This window comes from Perca fluviatilis, chromosome 3 (genome assembly GCF_010015445.1).
Source record: "Perca fluviatilis chromosome 3, GENO_Pfluv_1.0, whole genome shotgun sequence".
Taxonomy (NCBI): domain Eukaryota; kingdom Metazoa; phylum Chordata; class Actinopteri; order Perciformes; family Percidae; genus Perca; species Perca fluviatilis.
Window position 1 is genome coordinate 21,474,569 of NC_053114.1, and position 20,541 is coordinate 21,495,109.

General features: G+C 40.3%; 2 protein-coding genes across 6 annotated transcripts in view; both read right to left on the minus strand.

Annotated features, from left to right (window-relative positions):
- Positions 1-365: 365 nt before the first annotated feature.
- On the minus strand, positions 366-9,044 carry pros1 (protein S). 2 transcript variants are annotated; one of them, XM_039794741.1, is made up of 14 exons: positions 8,816-9,041; positions 7,992-8,149; positions 7,484-7,508; positions 7,301-7,381; positions 7,028-7,150; positions 6,721-6,846; positions 5,437-5,565; positions 4,984-5,224; positions 4,571-4,757; positions 4,204-4,368; positions 3,547-3,715; positions 2,873-3,006; positions 2,515-2,743; positions 366-1,058 (listed from the first exon to the last, which is right to left on the minus strand). In XM_039794741.1, the coding sequence occupies exons 1-14, from the start codon at positions 8,892-8,894 to the stop codon at positions 871-873; spliced, it is 2,034 nt and encodes a 677-aa protein (XP_039650675.1). In that variant the 5' UTR covers positions 8,895-9,041; the 3' UTR covers positions 366-870. The 2 variants fall into 2 exon arrangements, with proteins under 2 accessions (XP_039650675.1, XP_039650676.1); XM_039794742.1 differs by lacking the exons at positions 366-1,058; positions 2,515-2,743 and having other exon boundaries at positions 3,543-3,715; positions 8,816-9,044.
- A 1,069-nt stretch (positions 9,045-10,113) lies between these two features.
- The window catches only part of rasa3 (RAS p21 protein activator 3), a 60,575-nt gene continuing 50,147 nt past the window's right edge, over positions 10,114-20,541 (minus strand). For 2 of the 4 annotated variants that reach the window (XM_039794543.1, XM_039794540.1), the window contains exons 17-25: positions 20,418-20,495; positions 20,056-20,129; positions 18,798-18,857; positions 16,755-16,861; positions 16,175-16,257; positions 15,853-16,061; positions 15,661-15,764; positions 15,344-15,527; positions 10,114-14,974 (exon numbers count right to left, since the gene is read on the minus strand). In XM_039794543.1, coding sequence (XP_039650477.1) covers positions 14,899-14,974; positions 15,344-15,527; positions 15,661-15,764; positions 15,853-16,061; positions 16,175-16,257; positions 16,755-16,861; positions 18,798-18,857; positions 20,056-20,129; positions 20,418-20,495 — 975 coding nt within the window. In that variant the 3' untranslated portion in view covers positions 10,114-14,898. The remainder of the gene's footprint in view (positions 14,975-15,343; positions 15,528-15,660; positions 15,765-15,852; positions 16,062-16,174; positions 16,258-16,754; positions 16,862-18,797; positions 18,858-20,055; positions 20,130-20,417; positions 20,496-20,541) is intronic. The other 2 variants (XM_039794541.1, XM_039794542.1) reach the window with 2 other exon arrangements.

A 20,541-nucleotide genomic window follows, 5' to 3' on the forward strand; every position in this document is an offset into this window, starting at 1 on the left:
AAGATGAGGACAGAAAGTTGTAGATAGTCTTGTAATTCCAGCCATAACGAGAGGTGTATACATCCGGCAACGACCATGGTGGGCTCTGGGTACAACACAATTATAAACCATGTTTCTAAATGTTACTAAACCAATGCAGCCCTTCAAGAAGGCAGAGCACCAATTAGGGAGGATGTCTCAAACAAGAAAATGCAACAGGAATTGGATGTAAAGCCTAGAGGCTCAGCTTTCTCCTCTGTGGTTTTCACTGCCACAACCAACAACCACAATTTCTAGTTGTCTCCAGACGTTTGCCTCCATGAGACCAGAATTAAAGGGAATTTAGAGATAGTACCATGATTCAACAACAGAGAAAAAGATGCACGTGGTCTCAAAGCCTGGTCAACAGTGACCATTTGTTTATTTTTCTACACAAACATAACCATATCTTGCTCAACACATGGTATGGGGTGCCACAGAGCTCAGCTCTTTTCATACTCAAACTCAAAATCTTTTCCGTTTCTTGGAAAGCATTTAATGCATTGCAACAAACTGCTACAACTACGTCATCCAGCTTCCAACTAGCTCATTGGCAAGCAAGCTTTCATTGTGGCTCACAAAAAAAAAAAAAAGGACTGTAACAATTATACTGTATGGATGAAAAGCCCAAGACAAAGCTTAGAATTAACCCATCAGCGAAAGTTGCCACAATTTTTTTTTAAATCCATAACCGTGTACCTCTGTATCCTCTTCTTGTCACTTCTTTCCCGCCCCCTTCCTCCCTCCCATCACCTCTCCTCTTATATATCTCTCTTTCCGAAATATCCCAAGAAGCGGCCGCTGTGGGATGCTGCCTAATGTGAGGGCTTTTTAATGCTATGTTAATTAAGGTCACTTTCTGTGCGGGAACGGTGCGTCAGGGTATCTCTCAGGGGCAGACACAGGAGGACAGGAATGGGACTTAATACTGTTATGTTTGCTGAGAGCCATGTCGAAGTCCAGCTGCTGGCCGTTGATAGTGATGTCCATGCAGCCGTGGTAAAAGGCCGTCACTGGGGTGGCAGGTAAAGGGACATCAACTGAAAGAGAGAGAGAGAGAATGGGATCAGTGAGAATGACAATAACGAGAGATGGTGGTAAATATAGCCCTTTTTACTACCAAGGTTATAACATGCTAAACAGTTAAAAAAATTAAAATAAAATAACACATTAACAGGTAAAAAAAAAAAAAGAGGTGAGAACTGCATTAAAGTAAAAAGTTTAGTTTTAGTCAAAACATGGACCATTACAGTAGATGGAGATGAGTCATAACTTCTTGACTTAAGAAAGCTATTACAATCTAAGAGTGTAAATTCAAGATTCCAGTACACCCCAGGAGAGACTGACTTTGCCGAATTCATTAATTTAGTCATTTATTTAACAACAAATGTGAAGAAAAAAAATAGTTTGTTCAGAGAAAGGAAAGGTAACAAATGACAAAGTTTAGACATTGATGGTTCCCAGGAAATGTCCCTAATGATTTTGGTGATCTTCGGGCTTTCCTCTAGCTCCACCATGAGGTTGGCATTTGGGTTTAAGTGAAATATCTCAACATGTCCCTCTCAGGATGAATTGTAATCACTTTAGCGCCATCATCTGGTCAAAAATGTAAATTGTCCAATGTTTTGGTGCATGACCAGAATCCTGCAAAACTGACAATTCCGTCATCCTCAGCTGTCCCTTTGTGCGTAGTGCTAATTAGCAAATGCTAACACCCTTAACTAAGATGTGACAATGGTAAAAAATTATACCTGCTAAACATCAGCATGTTAGCATTGTGAGGCCGGTTACACACTGCACGCGTCTCGCGAGCGTGGCGTTTCTGTTGCGTCTCAGCTGCGTGGATTTTTCTGTGTCCCACATACCAGAAGCGTGTCTGACGCGGCGCTACTGCTAGGTACAGGGAGGGCTGATCTCGGGACATAGTGCCGACAGATTCAAACTCTGATAAATGGGTAAGTGGGCTGTCTGAACAACTTTGTGTAGCTGTAAAGAGCCTATATAGCCTATCTGATGTTGGACCGTCACTCAGAACACACACTTGTTATCGTAGCCTATCCTACCATTTATATATAGCCTACTGATTTGATTAAAGCAAGACAACGTCGGCAGTATTGACTGCAAAATATGTTACAGAATATTTCGTTCTGTATGACAGGTGCAATATTTGAAAATCTCTTCTCTGAAATTTTCTATTACATTTATATCTACATTGATGTCCAAACCTAGACTTTCAAACATCAATATGTCATTTATTAATATGTATTTGTGTCTAAATGACATATAAACATATTTTCCTATTCTATTTCGCCTGGAAACGCTTCCAACACGCTCGCGTCTCGCGTGAAAAATAAATAGATGAGGACTGGTTGGCATTCATACTGAAGATATAGTAGCCAGGAATCCACATAAGCCCTTTAATGGAGACTATATATAGCTAATAAATCATACTCATAGTTAGTTACTTTTTTACTTTTACCTACTACTTAAACTAACCTGGTATCCCACCAATGTATGTACTGATGGGGTTCTGCATGGTGCTGTTGAGGTGCTTCAGTGCGTCCCACAGGGCATCAGACCTCATGTAGGTAACAGTGGAGGTATTGGCTGAGATTTGGATTTCTTTGGGAGTCACATTCAGCTGCACTGTCATCCGGTCAGGGTAACACAACATCAGTGAGTCCAGCGTTGCCACGGAGACACCGTCCAAGAACACTTGCAGGTTCTGGAGCATGGAGGTCGATAACATCGCAAATTTTAACCATGTGTGTCTGTGCTTGTACATGTTTATGTGTGCCGACATGCAGAGAGATACATGTGTGCTTATTTCCAACAAAAGTATGAATGAACTCACAGCATCTTCTCCCTGCGTTACCACAGCGACTGACAGGGGGACCATGTTGTTTTGGACAAGAGCAAAGAGTACACCTGTGCTGCTAGACGGACGTATGTTCATCTTTATATCCACATTCCAGCTCCCAGAATCACCTAGTTGCACACAGACAATTAGTAGAACACAAATACATTTCTTTTGGCAGGTTGGACATTTAGGAACATTTAGTTTTTACGGATCACATGTTCCTAGTTTTACTCAACTCTTGCAAAAATCTTTGAATATTTAAAATCACAGAAAGTCTGTGTTCCTAAAACCCTGAGAAGTTCTGTCATGATAGTGAATATATGGAACATACAAGTGTAACGGCTACAGTAGAACCAACTATACAGTATACAGGTATGTCTACTGAGCAGCTGTGCTGGTCTATATGACTACATAAGACAGGTCTTTGTTCGAAACCAACCTGCTTGGGTCTTTCTGTGTGGAGCTCCATTTCCAGTCCTCCAAAAAACACACATGCTTGATAACACTCCTGTTGCTGCCCTTAAACCAAGGCACCGTGCTCAAAACTACATTTGTTCCTGTGGCACTGTGCTGTGGCCACTCAATGCTCCAAAAATATTTAGGATGGATTGAATGCAGATGCCAAACTTCCCCATGGGGATTAATAAAGTATAACTTAACTTACTCACTGTAGTCAATGTCGAACTTTGCCAGTCCTGCGCCAGTGAAGAAAGACCCTCGTTCCACGTGCACAAAGCACTGTTTGCTCCTCTTCTCACGGATGACCTCCTTTACCCCAGATGCTCCCTGATTCATCAGGTTCCAGCCCCGGATGCAGCCGTCAAGTCGGGGGTTGATCTAATGGATCGATGGACACACACACTCATTACAAGACTGGCTTGGAGCTGATCCAATGTAAATTCTGATATATTCATTTTACTATGTTATTAAAGTGGCCATATTATGCTCATTTTCAGGTTCATAATTGTAATTTGAGATTGTATCAGAATAGGTTTACATGGTTTAATTTTCAAAAAACACCATACTTTTGATGTACTGCACATTGCTCCAGCTCCTCTTTTCACCCTGTTTTAGCCTACAGAGTGAGACCTCTCAACCTCTGTAACATCTTTGTTGTCAGTCGCACATGCGCAGTAGCTAGGTAAGGATTACATGAGCTAGCTAGCTGTTTCTCCAACTTTGGCCTGTACAAGGCAGGATTAGCCGGGAGACTTCAACTAAACGAGGGCGCACTTCCAACTTTGCGTGGAATACCTGCAGAACAGGGACATGTAAGTAGTTCTATACAATTTATTTTGGGGCATGCTTTCAGACGACCTCCTTACAGGTTTGATGATGTTGTCAGTGCGGTTGGGCAGACCAGCGATGTAGACCTTGGTTTCCAGTTTGCCGTTAACTGAAGTAAAGAGACTGTCAGGGCTGTTGATGCTCATCACAGCTTCCTTGCTGATCTTCACGCTGATGCTGCTCTCCAGTTCATCCACAGAGATCTGCATGTTTCACATATCATCATAACTCTTTCTCACTGTACTGTGACTCAACCCGGTTTAGCACCAGAGCCTACAGTTACACACAACACACACTTTCCATCAATTCAGTTTAGCGATTAGCACTTCATGCTACCACTATGTTAACCATAGCGGAACGAGTTGAGTATGTGTAGGGACCTACTGGGCTACAGCTCTTTCTTACCACATGCCACTGTCCATCATTGATGGCTTTACCCCCGCTGGTGACCTTGGATGTGTGCTGGTTTTTGAACTGGATTTCGATCTGTCCGCCTCTTAGCCCCAACATGAACCACGAGTCCTGCGAGGACTCTGCGTACAGCACAACTCCCTCTGGGTCAAATGTACGGAAATCAAACTCTGCTGCAAACCTAACAGCCAGAAAGGGAAAGACAGAAATATGAGTTTACACAGTAATCTGTAATTATGTGCAAATGTAAAAGCATTATACCAATGATTTAGCCCAATCACTTTTCTATGCATTTCCAGGCATTGACAGATTACAGTATTATTACGATCCTTTAAGAAAATAAGTACACTTCATTTGTGTGTGTGTGTGTGTGTGTGTGTGTGTGTGTGTGTGTGATAGACCCTCACTTTGTGTTCTCCGGCAGACGGAAGCGCAGATAGATGACAGGAAGGCCTGCAAACTGCTCCCCCAGGTAAAGCATCTCATTGTGTCTGTGGTCGTACAGCTCCACACAAACAGGGATTCTTTTACAGTACCGCTCATCCTCCGCCAAATGGAGACCCTGACGACCATCACAGTGACACGCATAGCTGCCCACTGTGTTTATACAAGTCCCGTCGCAAACATTCAACTCGCACTCATCTATATCTAAAAGACAGGAAGAGAAAAATGTACAGGCAGTGGTCTTTGGTTCAATGTCTATGGTAGCTTTTTATTCAAAGTGTGTGATTACAAAATGTGTACCATCAGTGGGATTCAAACATACAAAGAAACTGGTTCATTGACTCAGATTTGATTTGTCACCTGTCCAACTATATGACTCTTTGTAGTAAGACAGCAAGAACAAATTGAATTCTCACCGTTGCAGGTCTTGGAAGTGAAGTTATATTTGAAACCCAGGGGACATCGGCACTCATACATGCCCGGCGTGTTGACACATTTAGCCGGTTCTTTACAGAGACTGGGGTACATCAGGCATTCATCTTTATCTGGAAAATAAGCAGTGACAATGGGAAAATGGTCTTGTGAGAATTTGTAATATGAACTGTGCAAATAAACTATATGGAGTTGTTGTGTAATTTTGGTACATGGGTGAAAATAATAAATATTACAGAAATGACAATAACTACAACCTCTTATTCTTCCATTTTTCATCTGCAAATATTTGCTGCAGTTCCGTTTACACTGTCCAACAAAATAAGCAACTTGAAGATATCACGTGGGGCTTGGGGAAAATGTGAGTGTCATTTTTGTGTTGTGTTTTCTGACATTTTGTTGATGAAGAAATGAATGAATTCATTTTAAAATATTTGACAGATTAATTGAAAATAATTATGAATTGCAGCTAACTTGAATGCGCCAATAAAAACTAGTCATTCATGTAATGTCTCCTAAATCTCGACAGCCCATCAAAAAAAGGGACAAAGCTAATTTACCAAACTGACTCAGTCCATGTCTGTGAAGACTTTGTACTCAACAAGCCTTAACACACTCAAAGATAAACACTGACTGAACTGCCCACACGGAAAAAGTACAGACAGAAATTAACGAAATGCGACAACAAGCATCTACAAACTATAAGCAAGTTCGAACAGCTCAAATATGTGAGTATGGTCTGTTTACAGCAAAAAGGATGGAACATCTTTTCAGATGTTTAAGCTTTTCACATTCTGTTACATAAGAGGTCACCCCAGGTCAGTCAGCTTTAGAAATAACAAATGGTTCAAGTCCTTGAGGACAACAGCTGGACAACAGAGTTATTGTTATGAAGTGCGAGGGTTCCACCGTCCATATGTTTAAATAAAAAGGAGGTATTTATGGAATAATAAACCCCATCGAAACATGTTTGCTTGCTCAGCTGCTTAGTAGCGCTATATGTCCCTCTTTTATGACAGTAAAACAGCTGGATGTCTTCATATATGTAACATAAACCATACAGGACAATCACTCACACACACACACACACACACACACACACACACACACACACACACACACACACACACACACACACACACACACACACACACACACACACACACACACACATTCAGTTCATGAAACTGTACTTTTCTGTCCTTTAAATGATTGATAACAGTATTGCAGTTTAGCTACACAAATTGCAACTAAAATAAATGTCTTACCCACGCAGTTGACTTTGTCAGTGATGAAGTAGCCATCTTCACACATGCAGTGGAAACTACCGGGTAAGTTGTAACATTTGTGGTTACATCCCGCTGGAAACTCAGGATCTGAACACTCATCGATGTCTGCCCAGTCAACACATCACACAACAACATTTATCAGCGAGCCAGTTCAATCATTTCAAAAAGTTACATTCATCAAGTCTATTTTATCAAGTACAAAATACTGACAAAAAAAACAGATAGAAGCATATTTAAAAAGCTGAACGGAAATATTTAAAATCCCAAATCATGTATGAGAACTCACCGTCCTCGCAGCGGGGCCCCTTCCAGCCGGGTTTACACTCACAGGTGAAGGAGGCCTGTCCATCCACACAGCTCTTTGTACCCTCCTTGTAGCATGGAGGTGGTGTGCACTGGTTACTGATCTCTGCATGCAACAAACAGTTGTGGACACAGACACACACACAGACACACACCACACACACAGAGGATGGTAATTAAAGCCTTGACAAAATCATTTCACGGGTGGGGATAACCTTTGTTAGCCTATTTCCTTCTACAGTAAAAAGCGCCTCACCTCTCACACAGGTGCGAAGGTCTGAGGGGATAGCATCCGAGTTCTGGTTGCTGATGCCGACACGATGTGAACCCAGACAAGCTGCAACAAAGAGTTTTTCTTGTTTTAGAACAGACTACTACAGGGAAAACAGAACCGATATTAAAACGTGACAAACAAACACAATACGTTCTGCAAACTTACCAACATATTTGGGGTAGAAGTATTCCTGGAAAAAAACAGGCAAAAGATTGACCAAGAGATGTAAAATTCACATTTAATAATAAGGAAAGAAAGACAAAGAAAGGATAACTCTGCATTGCATGTTTTCATTTTTCTAAATGATACTGAAAGGAAATTAAATGTTTCAAAGTTTTAGCGTCCGATGGGTCGGACAAAATATGACATCTGAAGATGTCAACTTGAGTTTTGGCAAACTGTGAGTGGCTTTTTTTTTTTTTGGTGCTATTTTCTGACATGTTATAGTTCAAACAAATAATCAGCAAATTCACCGATAATGAAAAGAATCGTTAGCTGCAGCCATAGTCTGATCTATCACTTGCATTTTCTTTCACTTTTCACGGTTTAACCCATCTCTGACATTTCACTTGTTCTTCTTTCTCATCCCCTTCCAGGGGACTCTGGAACCAGGCTACTTTGCCCTCAGGACACAGCTAACCAGTAAGATCAGGGGTTGCTGCTCTTATCTTACAGTCTCTGGATGGTTCTCAAAGATCTCCCTGGCCTCCTCCTTGTTGCACAGCTCCTCGATGCACTCCCTCTCCAGGTTGCCCTTCTTGCTCTCCTCAAACAGAGAGTTGGCTCTCTTGTGCCTGCTCAGGAACTGGGAGGCTGTGTTATGGTTCAGGACTGAGATACAAAGACATGTAAACACACACACACACACACAAACACAAACACACACACACACACACACACACACACACACACACACACACACACACACACACACACACACTTAAAAATATAGTAAAGCTATCTTTTCATTATCAGCGTTTGCTATCACAACAACCAGAACTGAAGCCTATTTACTGTGCAGTGATACTCTCACATGTGTGATTAATACAACCAGGCATATGCAGCTACATTATAATAACACATGACTGATCCCAGCAGGAATTCAGGTCTTCATGACAGATGGTTGATGTGGCCGGTGCCTGCATGCACGGACAAAGTGTGTATAAACCAAATGATTCTTCTGTGAATTGGCTTGAAAAAAAAAAAAAAAAAAAGGTCATTGCGAAACCGTTATTTCCCAGAAACCCCTAACAAGCAGCTCGTGTTGTCCAAGCATTGTTTCACGGTGTGGAATCACGACCCCTTACACTTTATTTGTTTGACTTGAAAAGTTATAAAAGTCCTAAAACCGTTCCCAACTTGTCACGTCCAGGCTGAAAGCCGCTTTCAATCTGAGGCACTGACACTAAATAAACTGTAACCGGCTATTCCGTGAATTACTTTACTACGTAGGGTTCAAAATGCGAACCGCAAAAACCCAAACACTTGCATACTTACATCGATGAGCATCGACGAGCGTCACGAGAAATACGAGACAAGCCAAGGATTCCCCTAGTGCCTGTTTCTTTCTCCACATAGTCAAGCCGTTCTTCCTGCTAGGCCACGGTTTGGCTCAGAGTTAAAACTGGCTGCTGAGCACAGAAAAACTTTATTCTTCCCGAAAGTGTTTTCGTAGAGACGGGGGGAGTGTAGGAGGCTGCCAGGAGGGGTCTGAGCGGAGGCAGCTAGGGAGCGCTGCACACCACACCACACACACTGCCCCCGCACATACACACACACACACAACACACACACACACACACACACACACACACACACACACACACACACTTTAGGCATGTTGCTGCGTTGAGTGGCTCCCGGTTGAAATAAGCCAGAGAAAATGGTCTCTGAGTAAGTTTTGTATGTTTTCTAGTTCATTTTTATTATCTTGTCATGCAAGGTGTTTAGTAGCATCCAGCTCGTAACACTAGCTAAGTAATGAGGACAGAAACGTTAAAGTCACACAACAAACTACAGGCCTGGCATACAGCCAACCGCCATAATTACACTACATTTATTTGACAACTTTAGCTATATATACTAGCAGTGGTAGAAAATTAAGTCCGTTTACTCAAGTTCTGCAGGCCTACTAAAGCTGCAGTGGTAGCGAGCTACCTCTCCTCTGCCCGCAGTGCTCCCTCTCCCCTCTTCGTCGCCCGGTCAATCCATGCGCAGAACATACAGAACAGCCAATAGGAACGCGCTCTCTCTCTGAAATGACGTGTGATTGGGCAAAGTCCGACGGCTAGATTTTCTGAAAACAACGGCGCTGCTACAGTCTATGCTGAAAACCTGAAAACAAGCGGAGGTGCAGAAGTCTAGTTTTCTCTCAGACCACTTGAATTACAACATTCTGAAATATGATTATGTATATATATTTTTTCAAAATAAAGTGCCTACCACAGCTTGAAATACAGTTTTGAGGTAGGCCTACTTTTATGCTACTTTATACTTCAACACCCCTACATTTTAAAGAAAATATTTTACTTTTTACTCCACTACATTTCTTCGACTGCTTTAGTAACTAGCTACTTCAGAATTCAGATTATTAATACAAAATGTAATTCAACTGATATGATTATGTATTATTGAAGGTTAATCTACCCAGCAGTATATAAAGTAATTGAAATAAGCCCACCCTTACCAGCTGCAACATTAAGGCGATATAGGCTACACATTAATGCATCGATAAGTTACTTTCCATATTCAGATTAATAGTACAAAATATAATAAACAAATAAATGATGATATGCTTATATCAATAAGACTTTTACTTGTAACAGAGTATTTCTGCACTGCATGCTAGTTTACTTTTCTGAACAATGCAACCATACAGTATCTCCACAATAAGACAAAAGAAGCTGCTGTACAGGCTACATGTTGATTCTCAGTGGGTTCAGCACTACTATTATGTACAGTGAATCACATGATTTGTTAATAATACCAAAAATATTGTTTTGGCACAAAAACATGGCTTTATGTTATGGTTGCTTGAATGACATTGCAATTTGAATCCCATGTGCCATAATGTGTTGTGAAAGTCTGCAATTAATATTCTAAAAATGAATGCACTATGGTGCAAACTTATTAACATTTCTTCACATCTGATGTTCCAATGAAAGACTAGTATAAGTGTGGTCTTTCTTCAGCATTTACACAGACTGGCATAAGCATATATACATGCAGTAAATGCAAGACAAACTAGGACAAGGATTTGATTCGACATGACATCCATTTGAAGTTATGAAAAAGCCAATAGACCACAGTGGTAAATAGCTCGACATCATTTAGAAGGCATTTGTCTGAAATTGATTGTAGATTTTGGACTTTTCATGGAAGTAAAAGCACAGGTGAAAGAAATAACAATAATTAGTTCTGTTCCATTTGTCCGAATAAGCCCTACCAGGAATGTGCATATTCACTTATGTTATTAATTAGACCTGCGCTTTTCCTGGTATGTCATGTCAAAATGTATGCTGTGAAAAAGTTCTGGAATAATTGATTCATAAAAGGCAAAACTTGGACCCAAACAATGGACACAAAGAAAACATATTATGTTTCTGCACCACAGCTAAACACACAATTTTACAAAACAAATCTTTGCTAATTGAAACAAAATGAAGCTTTTGATGTGTGTCTGTACAGTATGGTTAGGAGGCAGACTGCACCGTTTTACACAACGACAAAGACACCACATTTGCATTAATATTGGTTTCATTTAGTTATTCAGGGGGAAAAAACACATCACATTTTCACCATTCATTCAACTGTTTTATGTACATATATAACAGGCTTATTTTAATACTTTTAAAATATTTGTAAAATACACTGTTCTCCCTTATAGTATGTGTTTATCCAAGGAGGAATTTCACTGCAAAAAGGTCAGCAGATGTGCGTTGATAATTTGATGGGCTTTTTGAGGGGTTGTTACTATTATTGCATGCTGAAACACCATAATTGCATAATCCCTTTTGTGGACTTCGGGGTGGAGGAGTTGCCGTTACTGTACTATCCAACTCAGCCGATGTTTCTGGGAACGTTTTGCTGAAAAAACAAATATGATTACCAAGTTAGGGATGAGAGACAGAGCGGTTTGGTGGTTAATACTTCAGTCCGAGTCTCCTCGCTCTTGGCAAAAAAACACGCAGTGCTGAGTTTCATAAACCTGAGGAGAGTTAGTGACTGGTGGAAACAAACGCTCACCAAAGTTCAGAGGTTACAGCAGCGCTGCTCTCTTAATGTTTCAGCAATGTTATTACTGTGATACATACATAAAATGAGTGGGGACAATATATTGGCAAAGGTTCCTTGACATGGAACAGTGGTTCTATACAAGAGGAAAGAGGAGATACACCATATCAGGCCAGAGTACAGTAACAGTGTTTCCACACTCCTACTATAGTCTTTAGTATAATTACAGGCAGTGATTTTGTGTGGGACTCTGCCTTTCCTGACTTGTAACACTGGGGTAATTCAATTGGCAATACAACTCATCATGTCAGTCACTCATGCACATACTGACAAATGCACACACACAAACACGCACATACGCACAAAACACACACACCACAGCCATTCGATTCAGGTACACAGCAAGATTTCTGTATGACAAGACAATAGAAAACAGAGTCAAACTGTTGAGAACCTTTCTTATAGTTCATAAATCAACACATTCGACAAAGAAAAAGATGTCATCGGAATAATTGCTTGTCTGTTTTTAAAACAGTATAGGTTTTGAGATATATAAAAAAACATAACAAAACAATGACTTTTTTTTGTTTGCTTTTTAAAAAGAGAATTCTATAAAAGTGATGACTGGCACTGTTTGGGATCCTGTGATCACGGGAACACCCATGAGGCTACATAACCAGGTACTTAGATTTTGAAAATACAAAATTTGTCGTCATGGTTTGCAGTCGTAGTCGCATAGAAGTGACTGTGGAGGCTACCGTCGCTGTGACTACAACTATTCTTCAAATGTACTGGTTTTGGCAAGAGTGAGCGCTGATGAATATGAAAGCCAATGCGATTGGTTGCCTTTAGGAAGCGTAGAACAACACAAAACAATAACAATAAATCCTGTACCTTTAACAGATTCTGGGGTGCTTACCGGTAAGATTCACAGCAGGCAGTTTCTCAGAGGAATGCATATAAATAGGTTTAAAACTACAGGGCGCGCAAGTTTTCCAAAGTAAGAAAGAGCGAACTCACTAATAACTATCATTTCACAATCATAAGTTCAGACAAGACTGGTAAAATGTTAGTTAAACTAAAAACCATCCTCATTAATGAGCTGTGCTAACATGTAGTTTCTGGTTTGACAGTTGAAGGGATAGTTTGGCTTTAACAACTTTTTCTACTTACACAGCGTGAAACATACATATGCCTTTAATATGTCTGCATGCAGTTTGAGGGTGTGTTAAATGCTGATCTTAGCCAAGCTGAGGCTCAATTAGTGGACGTCAGGAACAAATATCAGCACCTCTTAAAAGCAGCAAAATACACGGTTTTCCATTCATATGAACCTGCAACTGAATTAATGAAATGTTTCCAATATGGATGTGTGTGCATGCTAACCAAGGTTGGACTACCAACTGGGCAAAATGGGCAACTGCCCAGGGCCCCAGACCTACAGGAGCCCAAAGGCTCTAGGTTCAGCATGTGGAAAATTGTAATTTTCTTAATTACAAAATGTGTTTATTAATCCTTTATCCACATTTCATACTATATACACTCCATGGCCAATTTATGTATCCATGTACATTCTAATGCAATCCAATACATAAAGTCTACTTTAATGATGCCTATAATGTTCAGGTTTTTTTGACACTGTCATAGAGGCGTCATTTAGTTATATGTTTATTATTGAGTTCACAGTTAGAGATGAGGTTGTTCTGAACTGCATTATATTCAGAGGTGTTTATTTTGCCCAACTCATGAACTGTATGTAAATACGGACCAAAAGAAAATAGAAACACCTCTCAATAATATGTAGTCCAGAACAACACAACCTTTAACTCTGAACTCAGTAAGAAAAAAAAAAAATCAATTGACACATTTCTGACAATGTCACCAAAAAAGAAACATTATAAAGTTTGTCAAGGCTGAATTTATGACAGAGCGGATTTGCAATAGATTGTACCGGTGTACTTAATAAAGTGGTCGCTGAGAGGATATTGTTAGCACAATATTATTTCCTGTTTATATTGTGGTTTCACAATGCGTTTTACTGAATATATTTGTGATTATGCACAAATTTGCAATTCAAGATTGTGGGAGTTAACAGGGGCCCACAACACGCACAATTTTACCCTGAGCCCCTCGTGGGTTAATCTGGCCTTGATACCAACAGAAACTGGTTCCGCAGTTGGACATTATATAATATCCTTTGTTCATCGATGGAGATCAAGATGGAGTTTAACTTAATAGCCATCCAGTGTATTTTGTCTTACTTTAGAGGAGCTGCAACTTGAAACCCATGAAGACAGAAAAAAGGCATCAATGGGTTTGTCTGACTCCGTGTAAGAACTCTCCAAAAAAGCTATTCCTTCAACCCAGGTACTGGCTGCACAGGAGCATGATATCCAACCACAACAGAACAGGGCTTCAAATGAAACGTGAAAACTTTAACCTATACATGTGTTAGCACATTGATGATAAGGATTAATAATGAAATGAGGGATAAAATTGATAGATAACATTGATGACATCAAGCTGCTCCCGGCTGTGCTTGGTCCCAACAATCACTTCTTGTGTGCCCTCGACCTTCACAGCCTTCCTGAGGAGGTTGGGGACAAAAAAAACAAAAACAAAAAAACATACGGACAACACTACCAAAAAGGGAAAAATGACAGTCCTTCCTACCTTATGAAGTGAAATACAACGGAACATTTCAACAATTAAAATAACCAAATACAAATCAAACAGATAAAATAAGCTTTTTGAAAGTGTGCTGCGAGGCTTGTTCATCCATAGATTCAGAGGCGATTAAAGTGCGTGTTGGTCACTGTCAAAACTGTCCAGTGAAAACGTATGCTTGTTTCTTTCATCACACATCACAGACAGGAGACCTACATAGATGTATGGTATGATTATCTCTTCATTTGTATCCCTCCTTTCCTCCACAACTGTTCTGATCTGAGGTCTGTTCTCCAAATTTGGAGTGATGCAGCTTGAGACACTGCAAAGAAAAAGTCCATCTACACAGCTCGTTCAGTCTGGTATTGACTCTTAAAAGTTATTCTCCTTAAAGCGAAACAAATAAGCCAGTCAGGTGACACTCATTTCTGAAACAGCTTCACTTAGCTTCCTGAAAAGTCTTTAAAAAGTGAAATATTCTCTTTGAAGAATGGATACATTGCATTGGAAATAACTCAAATGATCTCACCATAATGACTTTTTTTAAAATCTTGTTTTAAGGAGAAAAAAAAAAGATTTAAAACTGAATACTAGAAATGGAGCATTGTTAAGATGGATTTTCTTTGCAGTAAAGGAAATATTCCGGCTGGTTCTGGGCATCATAGAAACTGTACACAGGGCTAGATGGAGTAGGTGGAGCTCTCAGACTGCTGGCGGACGTAGCACTGAAAACTCTTGTCCCCAATCGGATGCTCCCTGAGGAAACAAAGAGAAAGATGGTGTTTAGTTGTTGGCAGGAGGTTACAGAGTGATTTTTGGGGCTCAAAATAGAACATAAATAAAATTTTCTGGCAAGATCATCAGGTGCTGTGCAGAGCCAGAGGCAAAAATGATGATGCCAATATTATGTTAAAAGGGCTACATTCAATTTCCAACATACTTTTGTACATGTTAAATTAATAACAGGCAATTGTGGACTGTACGGCTGCACCACCTGCTGGTCCGTAGGGAAAGTTGCTCTGTATTATTATTATAACTAGATTTTACACTGCACATTTTCCCCACAGGTCTAAGCCTCCATTGCATTTTATATAAAATGACTGTAGTTTATAACAAACCACATACTGGCTGCCTATCTTTGTCTTCTTGAACTTGTCACGTTTGTACTTGGTGTGCTGATGCTCCAAGGTCTGCACAGCTGAAACAATCAGTTTCAGGGTTTTGTAGGTCTCCTGGGGGTCGTCGATGACAAAGCTGGAGTACTCCTCCTGTTCAGGCCCGTCGTACACAGACTTACTGCCACAGGCCTCTACAGGGGTAGACAGCAGGCAGAAGAGTGAGAGTCAGAACAAAAGGGACAATGTGAAAATAAACATGGCAAATGTGCAATCGTACAGGTGCACGCTCACAAACACTTAAAAGCGCTTGTGTCAGCGTCTGACCTTGCATCTTGATCAGTTTGGTCATGTATGTGCTGAACAGGGAATATATCCTCTCTGTCTCTCTGTCTCCATCTACGTCCAGCTGGATGTTTGCTGGGAGACTGCTGAAAACAGATGCATACAGGAGGATAAGAGAGTGAGAAAAAAAAAAGGAAACCTGATGCTGGATGGATTTCTGACAACTTTACGTACCCAGTGCAGGGCGTACACCCGGGGGCTGCGTCTGCTGAGAGCTTGCAGCAGAGCCAGTGGCCGTTGAGGTAGGCTGAAGGATGGTAAGTGCTAAGGCGTTTGCGGTTGCACTGGCTGACTTTGGTCAGGATGTCGATCCAGTCGCGCGCCTCGACGCAGTTGTTGGCCTGGATGTAGAGCGCTCGCTCCGGCTGAATAACCTGGAACATCTGGAGGAGGGAAGAAGGAACAGCAAGTGAGGGGAGAATCTAAATACTTGTAGGAGTGATTTGGGCCAAACGTGCAAAGCTCCACTGATTTCATGGCTGTGTGGGGTCCTTACATTTTTCATCTTAAAAGACTCCTCCTCTAGCCTCTCTACAGCCAGAATGTTCTCTATGGGAATGCTGCACAGAGCGCCCTCACCTGGACGTAGAAGGAAACATATCAGACATGAGAAATTACATAAAAAGTTAAGGATGGAGGAATGTGTAAAATGATAATTACATTTACTAACTTCAGTTAATTAAAATGCAAAGTTAGTCTGCCATTTCTTTGTGCATTGCATCGTGGGACAACAGTGCCCATCAACAGCAAAATAAAAAAATGTTTTTTAGTCTGCATACTGACTATACAAGTATACTTTATTTTGTCACTTTTGAAAAACTTGTTATGTGGTATGGGATTTAGAAACAGCTTGTCTCTATGTTTTGGCCCGTTTTGTTAGGATGCAGCACAAATGTATTGCCTGCTCAGTAACTTAAGCTCCACCATATGTGTTGAATGCACATTGTGTTCAGACTAAACGTATATTCAGCAGATTCTCGCCCTCCTGCCGATTCTTACACAAGCACACACAACGACATAAACCGACGAGGCAACAGTGCAAACTGTAAGGAGATTCTTAGAACCTTTGACCGCACCTTTTGTTTTGTGGTAGGTAAACTCGTGATTGGTGAGGCGAAACCATCTCTTCTTGAAGTTCTTCATTCCAAACCGGTTTCTCCCTTGTGCCCTCTTTATCATAAATCTGAAATGGGTGAGAGAAATGCCACTGAAAACCTTGACAGATGAGCTCATGTTCCACAGAAGTATTTAAATATATCACAGTATTTTTATGTATCTGGCACAATGCATCTCTTAATTAAGTGCTAAAATAGTGCCGTACCTAAGTATAAATGAATGACTTTGCATAAAACAATTGGTAAAAGCCATTCCATTCTGCTTAAAGGAATCCTGTGCAGTCATTAGTCTACATTTATCCTTCCACATGCTTGCAGTTCCTTGTATTCATGGCTGCTGTGCATGTAAAAAAACATCAGTAAAGCACTTATAGATTTAACAGTCTATGAGTCAAAAATAAGATGGGTCAGAAGATCAAAGGTTACAGTGTTTTTGCATATTTTAGTCCATTACATACTGTGAGAGCCATTTGGGTTTATGCTCACATAGTGCACGCGTCTTAAATAGTTCAATTATCCACTCGGCAATCGTAGTGGATGTTTTTGAGTAGCAAAGGATCCCTACACATTAAAATTGTGTATAAATCACGATTGAGTTTTTGCCAAATCACAACACAAGATTTCAGACTGATTTCCTTCCACTGGTTTCCATTTTGTTTCAGTACATTATGAAAATCGACATGCAGAGACTTGAAACTTGAGATAGATAATCCATCACACTGATCAATTCATGTTGTGTTTATTTTTACATCAAGGTTATATTTGCATGTCATGTGGTAATGCTGTCGTAGACAGGGAGTATTTTGTAAAGGTTGGTGTGTTGAAGGATGCCCTGACCCTCTGAGCTTTATTTATCCATGCAAGAAATTAGAGCTGATACAAGTTGATTAATCATTTAGTTGCTCAACAAAAATGTAATCGTCAACTATTTTAATCATTTAATAATCATTTTTAAAGCAAAAATGCCAAGAAATGTCTGTTTCCTGCTTTTCCAATTTGCTGATTGTCTGTGTTTTATATCATTATAAACTAAATTTCTTTTGTTTTTGGATAGTTGGTTGTACCAAACAATACTTTTGAAGATGTCACAATGGACTCATTGGATGTTCCAATATTTTTCTGATAATGAAAATAATTGTTAATTGCAGTCCTACGAGAAAAGACAGATCAATAAATACATGCATATCTCAAATGGAGTTTCCAATATCTGTAAATCCATTCTCACAATGTAATTAAATAAATGAAACTAGTAGGGGGCCTGGAACTTGAAATCAATCTAACAAATGATGGTATGCTTTGGAAAATGTCTGACAGGGATGTGATGTATTCACTATTTGTTGTTAATGGGCTAAAACATGCACAACCACTGGTATGGTCCGTTAAGGGAGAGTAAACACAAGGATTTCTTTGTTTTAGAGTTTGAGGGCCCGAAACATACATGTAAAATCAAGCACCAGAGTTATAAACACCAAAGTTACTATTCTCCACCAGGAAGCCGTGTACTCTTTTCACACTACTGAGCCAAGAACGTGCTGGTTTCACACCTGCAGCTGTGCTGGAAACTCTAATGTGGATGGTAGTGATATAGTCACACTCTGGACAAAGGGGATAAAGGGTCAGGATGCGGGCAGATATGAGATCCCAGGAATGTTTGTACAGTAACTAACCCCTGCTGTCACTGTCACACTAACCATGTCTGGCATGGCGAGGATCGAGAAGGGCTATCAGCACTAGTGAGGGCTTACAACCGTAAAGGTTAAAACCTTACTTTATACCATAACAGTCACTGTACGCACCGGTCTACTGCCATGTAATTACAGAAAGAGTAAAATCCATCACACAGTGCCAGACAGTGTAACAGATATAAAGTAAGGTGCAGCAGCATCTACAGTAGCGCATGAAGTTGGTGGGAGAGAAAATGGCCAGCTTGATTTGGTGGTGGGGGGGTTACAGTGCATACACAGGGGGTCACAAGGGCAAAGCCTTTATACAGAGAGCTCTTACCTGCCCTTGGTGCCTTTTGACCCCTTCCCATCAACCCTCTTTATAGTGAGTTTTACACTCCTATGCCCGGTAGCAGAAAAAAAAGAGGGTGGGGATGTTGATGAGCGAGGTGCTGGCACAACTACCGTCAACTGGAAACTCTCCTTCCCTTTACAGCCTCATTAGAAATGTCATCAAATCAACAGCCCATGTGTTGTTAGAGAGGGCTCAGTTTACAGCCACAGGTCTATCTTTAACTGTAAAGGGGTCACTTTGGAAATGAATCACACCATGAGGGCGTGTAAAAAACATAAAAAGGTACGGGTAAAATCCAGCTCCACTTCATTGACAACATAAAGGACTAGTTTGAAAATTTGGGAAATACACAAATTCACTTTCTGGCCGAGTTGGATAAGGAGATTGATACCACTATGTATCTGTGTCTGTGTGTGATAGATATGAAGCTACAGCCATCAGCTGGTTGGCTTAGCTTATATTAGCATAACAACCAGAAACAGCTAGTGTGGCTATGTCCAACGATCACAACAGTTCAGCTGCCAGCTCCTCTAAAGCTTGCTAAAACATGTTATATCTTCTTTTTTTTATTTCATACAGAAACTGAACTAAACTTTAAAAGGGAAAATGTGCCCCTTTATGGTTATGTAGATTCTTGCTCCTGAGCAGTTGCCAGGCAACTGGCGGAAAATCCAGTAAGTTACCGGCTTCAGGCCAGTCAAGAAATAGTCCCTTGTAAAACGGAGAGTAACTGTTTTTACACTTCGGCTTTTGTACGAATTAAGCAAACAATAGATCCCGCATATGCTGTTTCCTCCTGCTTCTAGTTATGCTAACTGGCTGCTCCCCTTAGCTTAACATTTACCGTACAGACATGTGAGTGGTATCAATCTTCTCTCCCAAAATGTGGAACTATTCCTTTGAGTTATTTCCCTGAGTCTGGACAGTTGAGTTTTAATAGTCAACCCAACTCAACTGTCAAAAGCTAGAAACAAGTGCCAAGACAACCTTAATGAGGTGGTAAAAAGAGCAACATTGAAGCTGCTCAACTGGCAGTGAAAAGGTGACTGAAGTTATGGTAACAGCCACAGTACATACGATTACAAAATCTCAAATAACCATTCCATAAATTATCTACATTAATCTAATATCACGTATGTAGGACTTCTTAGCAGTTGTATCAAGAGAGCTTTTTATAGACTCTTTTTTTATGTGGGGTGTTTCTTTCCATTAATATCAGTTTAAAAATAAGTTGGCTCCTTACCCCTCTTTCAGCATGATTGGTGTTTCAATACTCTTCTGATCCCATTTGCCAGAGGTGGAGATCAAATCCAGGAACTATGAAGGTAAGTAAAGGATGTCATATATCAATATATTTATTGTGGAGGTAACTTTTGTTCCCTCTCACACGACATCCAAGTAACTACATTCTTTCCAACCATGAAAACATCCCTCTATCCACTCCACTTATTCAGTTCTTTTCAAATGTCTCCACTCTTTCATTACCCATTTCTCTGAGTTTATCCTCATCTGACATACAAGACAAAGAGAATATCTGATTGTGTGTCTACAAACCTGGCAGAGATTTTTTTTTTCATGTAACAAGAAAACAATCGGAATACTCACATTCTTCACCGCGTCCGCATATTTCTGCTCATTGAAGTAGTCGTAAAATGCAGCCATGTAAGACTCTTTGAAATTGGCCTTGAAAGGAAAAAGTATGGAAAGAAAGAGTGACAGAGAGAAGAAG

Excerpts from the sequence above, each read along its gene's own strand:
- pros1 (XM_039794741.1), bottom strand. The coding sequence starts at position 8,894 with ATGTGGAGAAAGAAACAGGCACTAGGGGAATCCTTGGCTTGTCTCGTA. Across the intron at positions 5,566-6,720 it reads TGACAAAGTCAACTGCGTGG|ATAAAGATGAATGCCTGATG; the intron begins GTAAGACATTTA and ends CTTATTTTCCAG. Across the intron at positions 2,744-2,872 it reads TAACGCAGGGAGAAGATGCT|AACCTGCAAGTGTTCTTGGA; the intron begins GTGAGTTCATTC and ends TCCATGCTCCAG.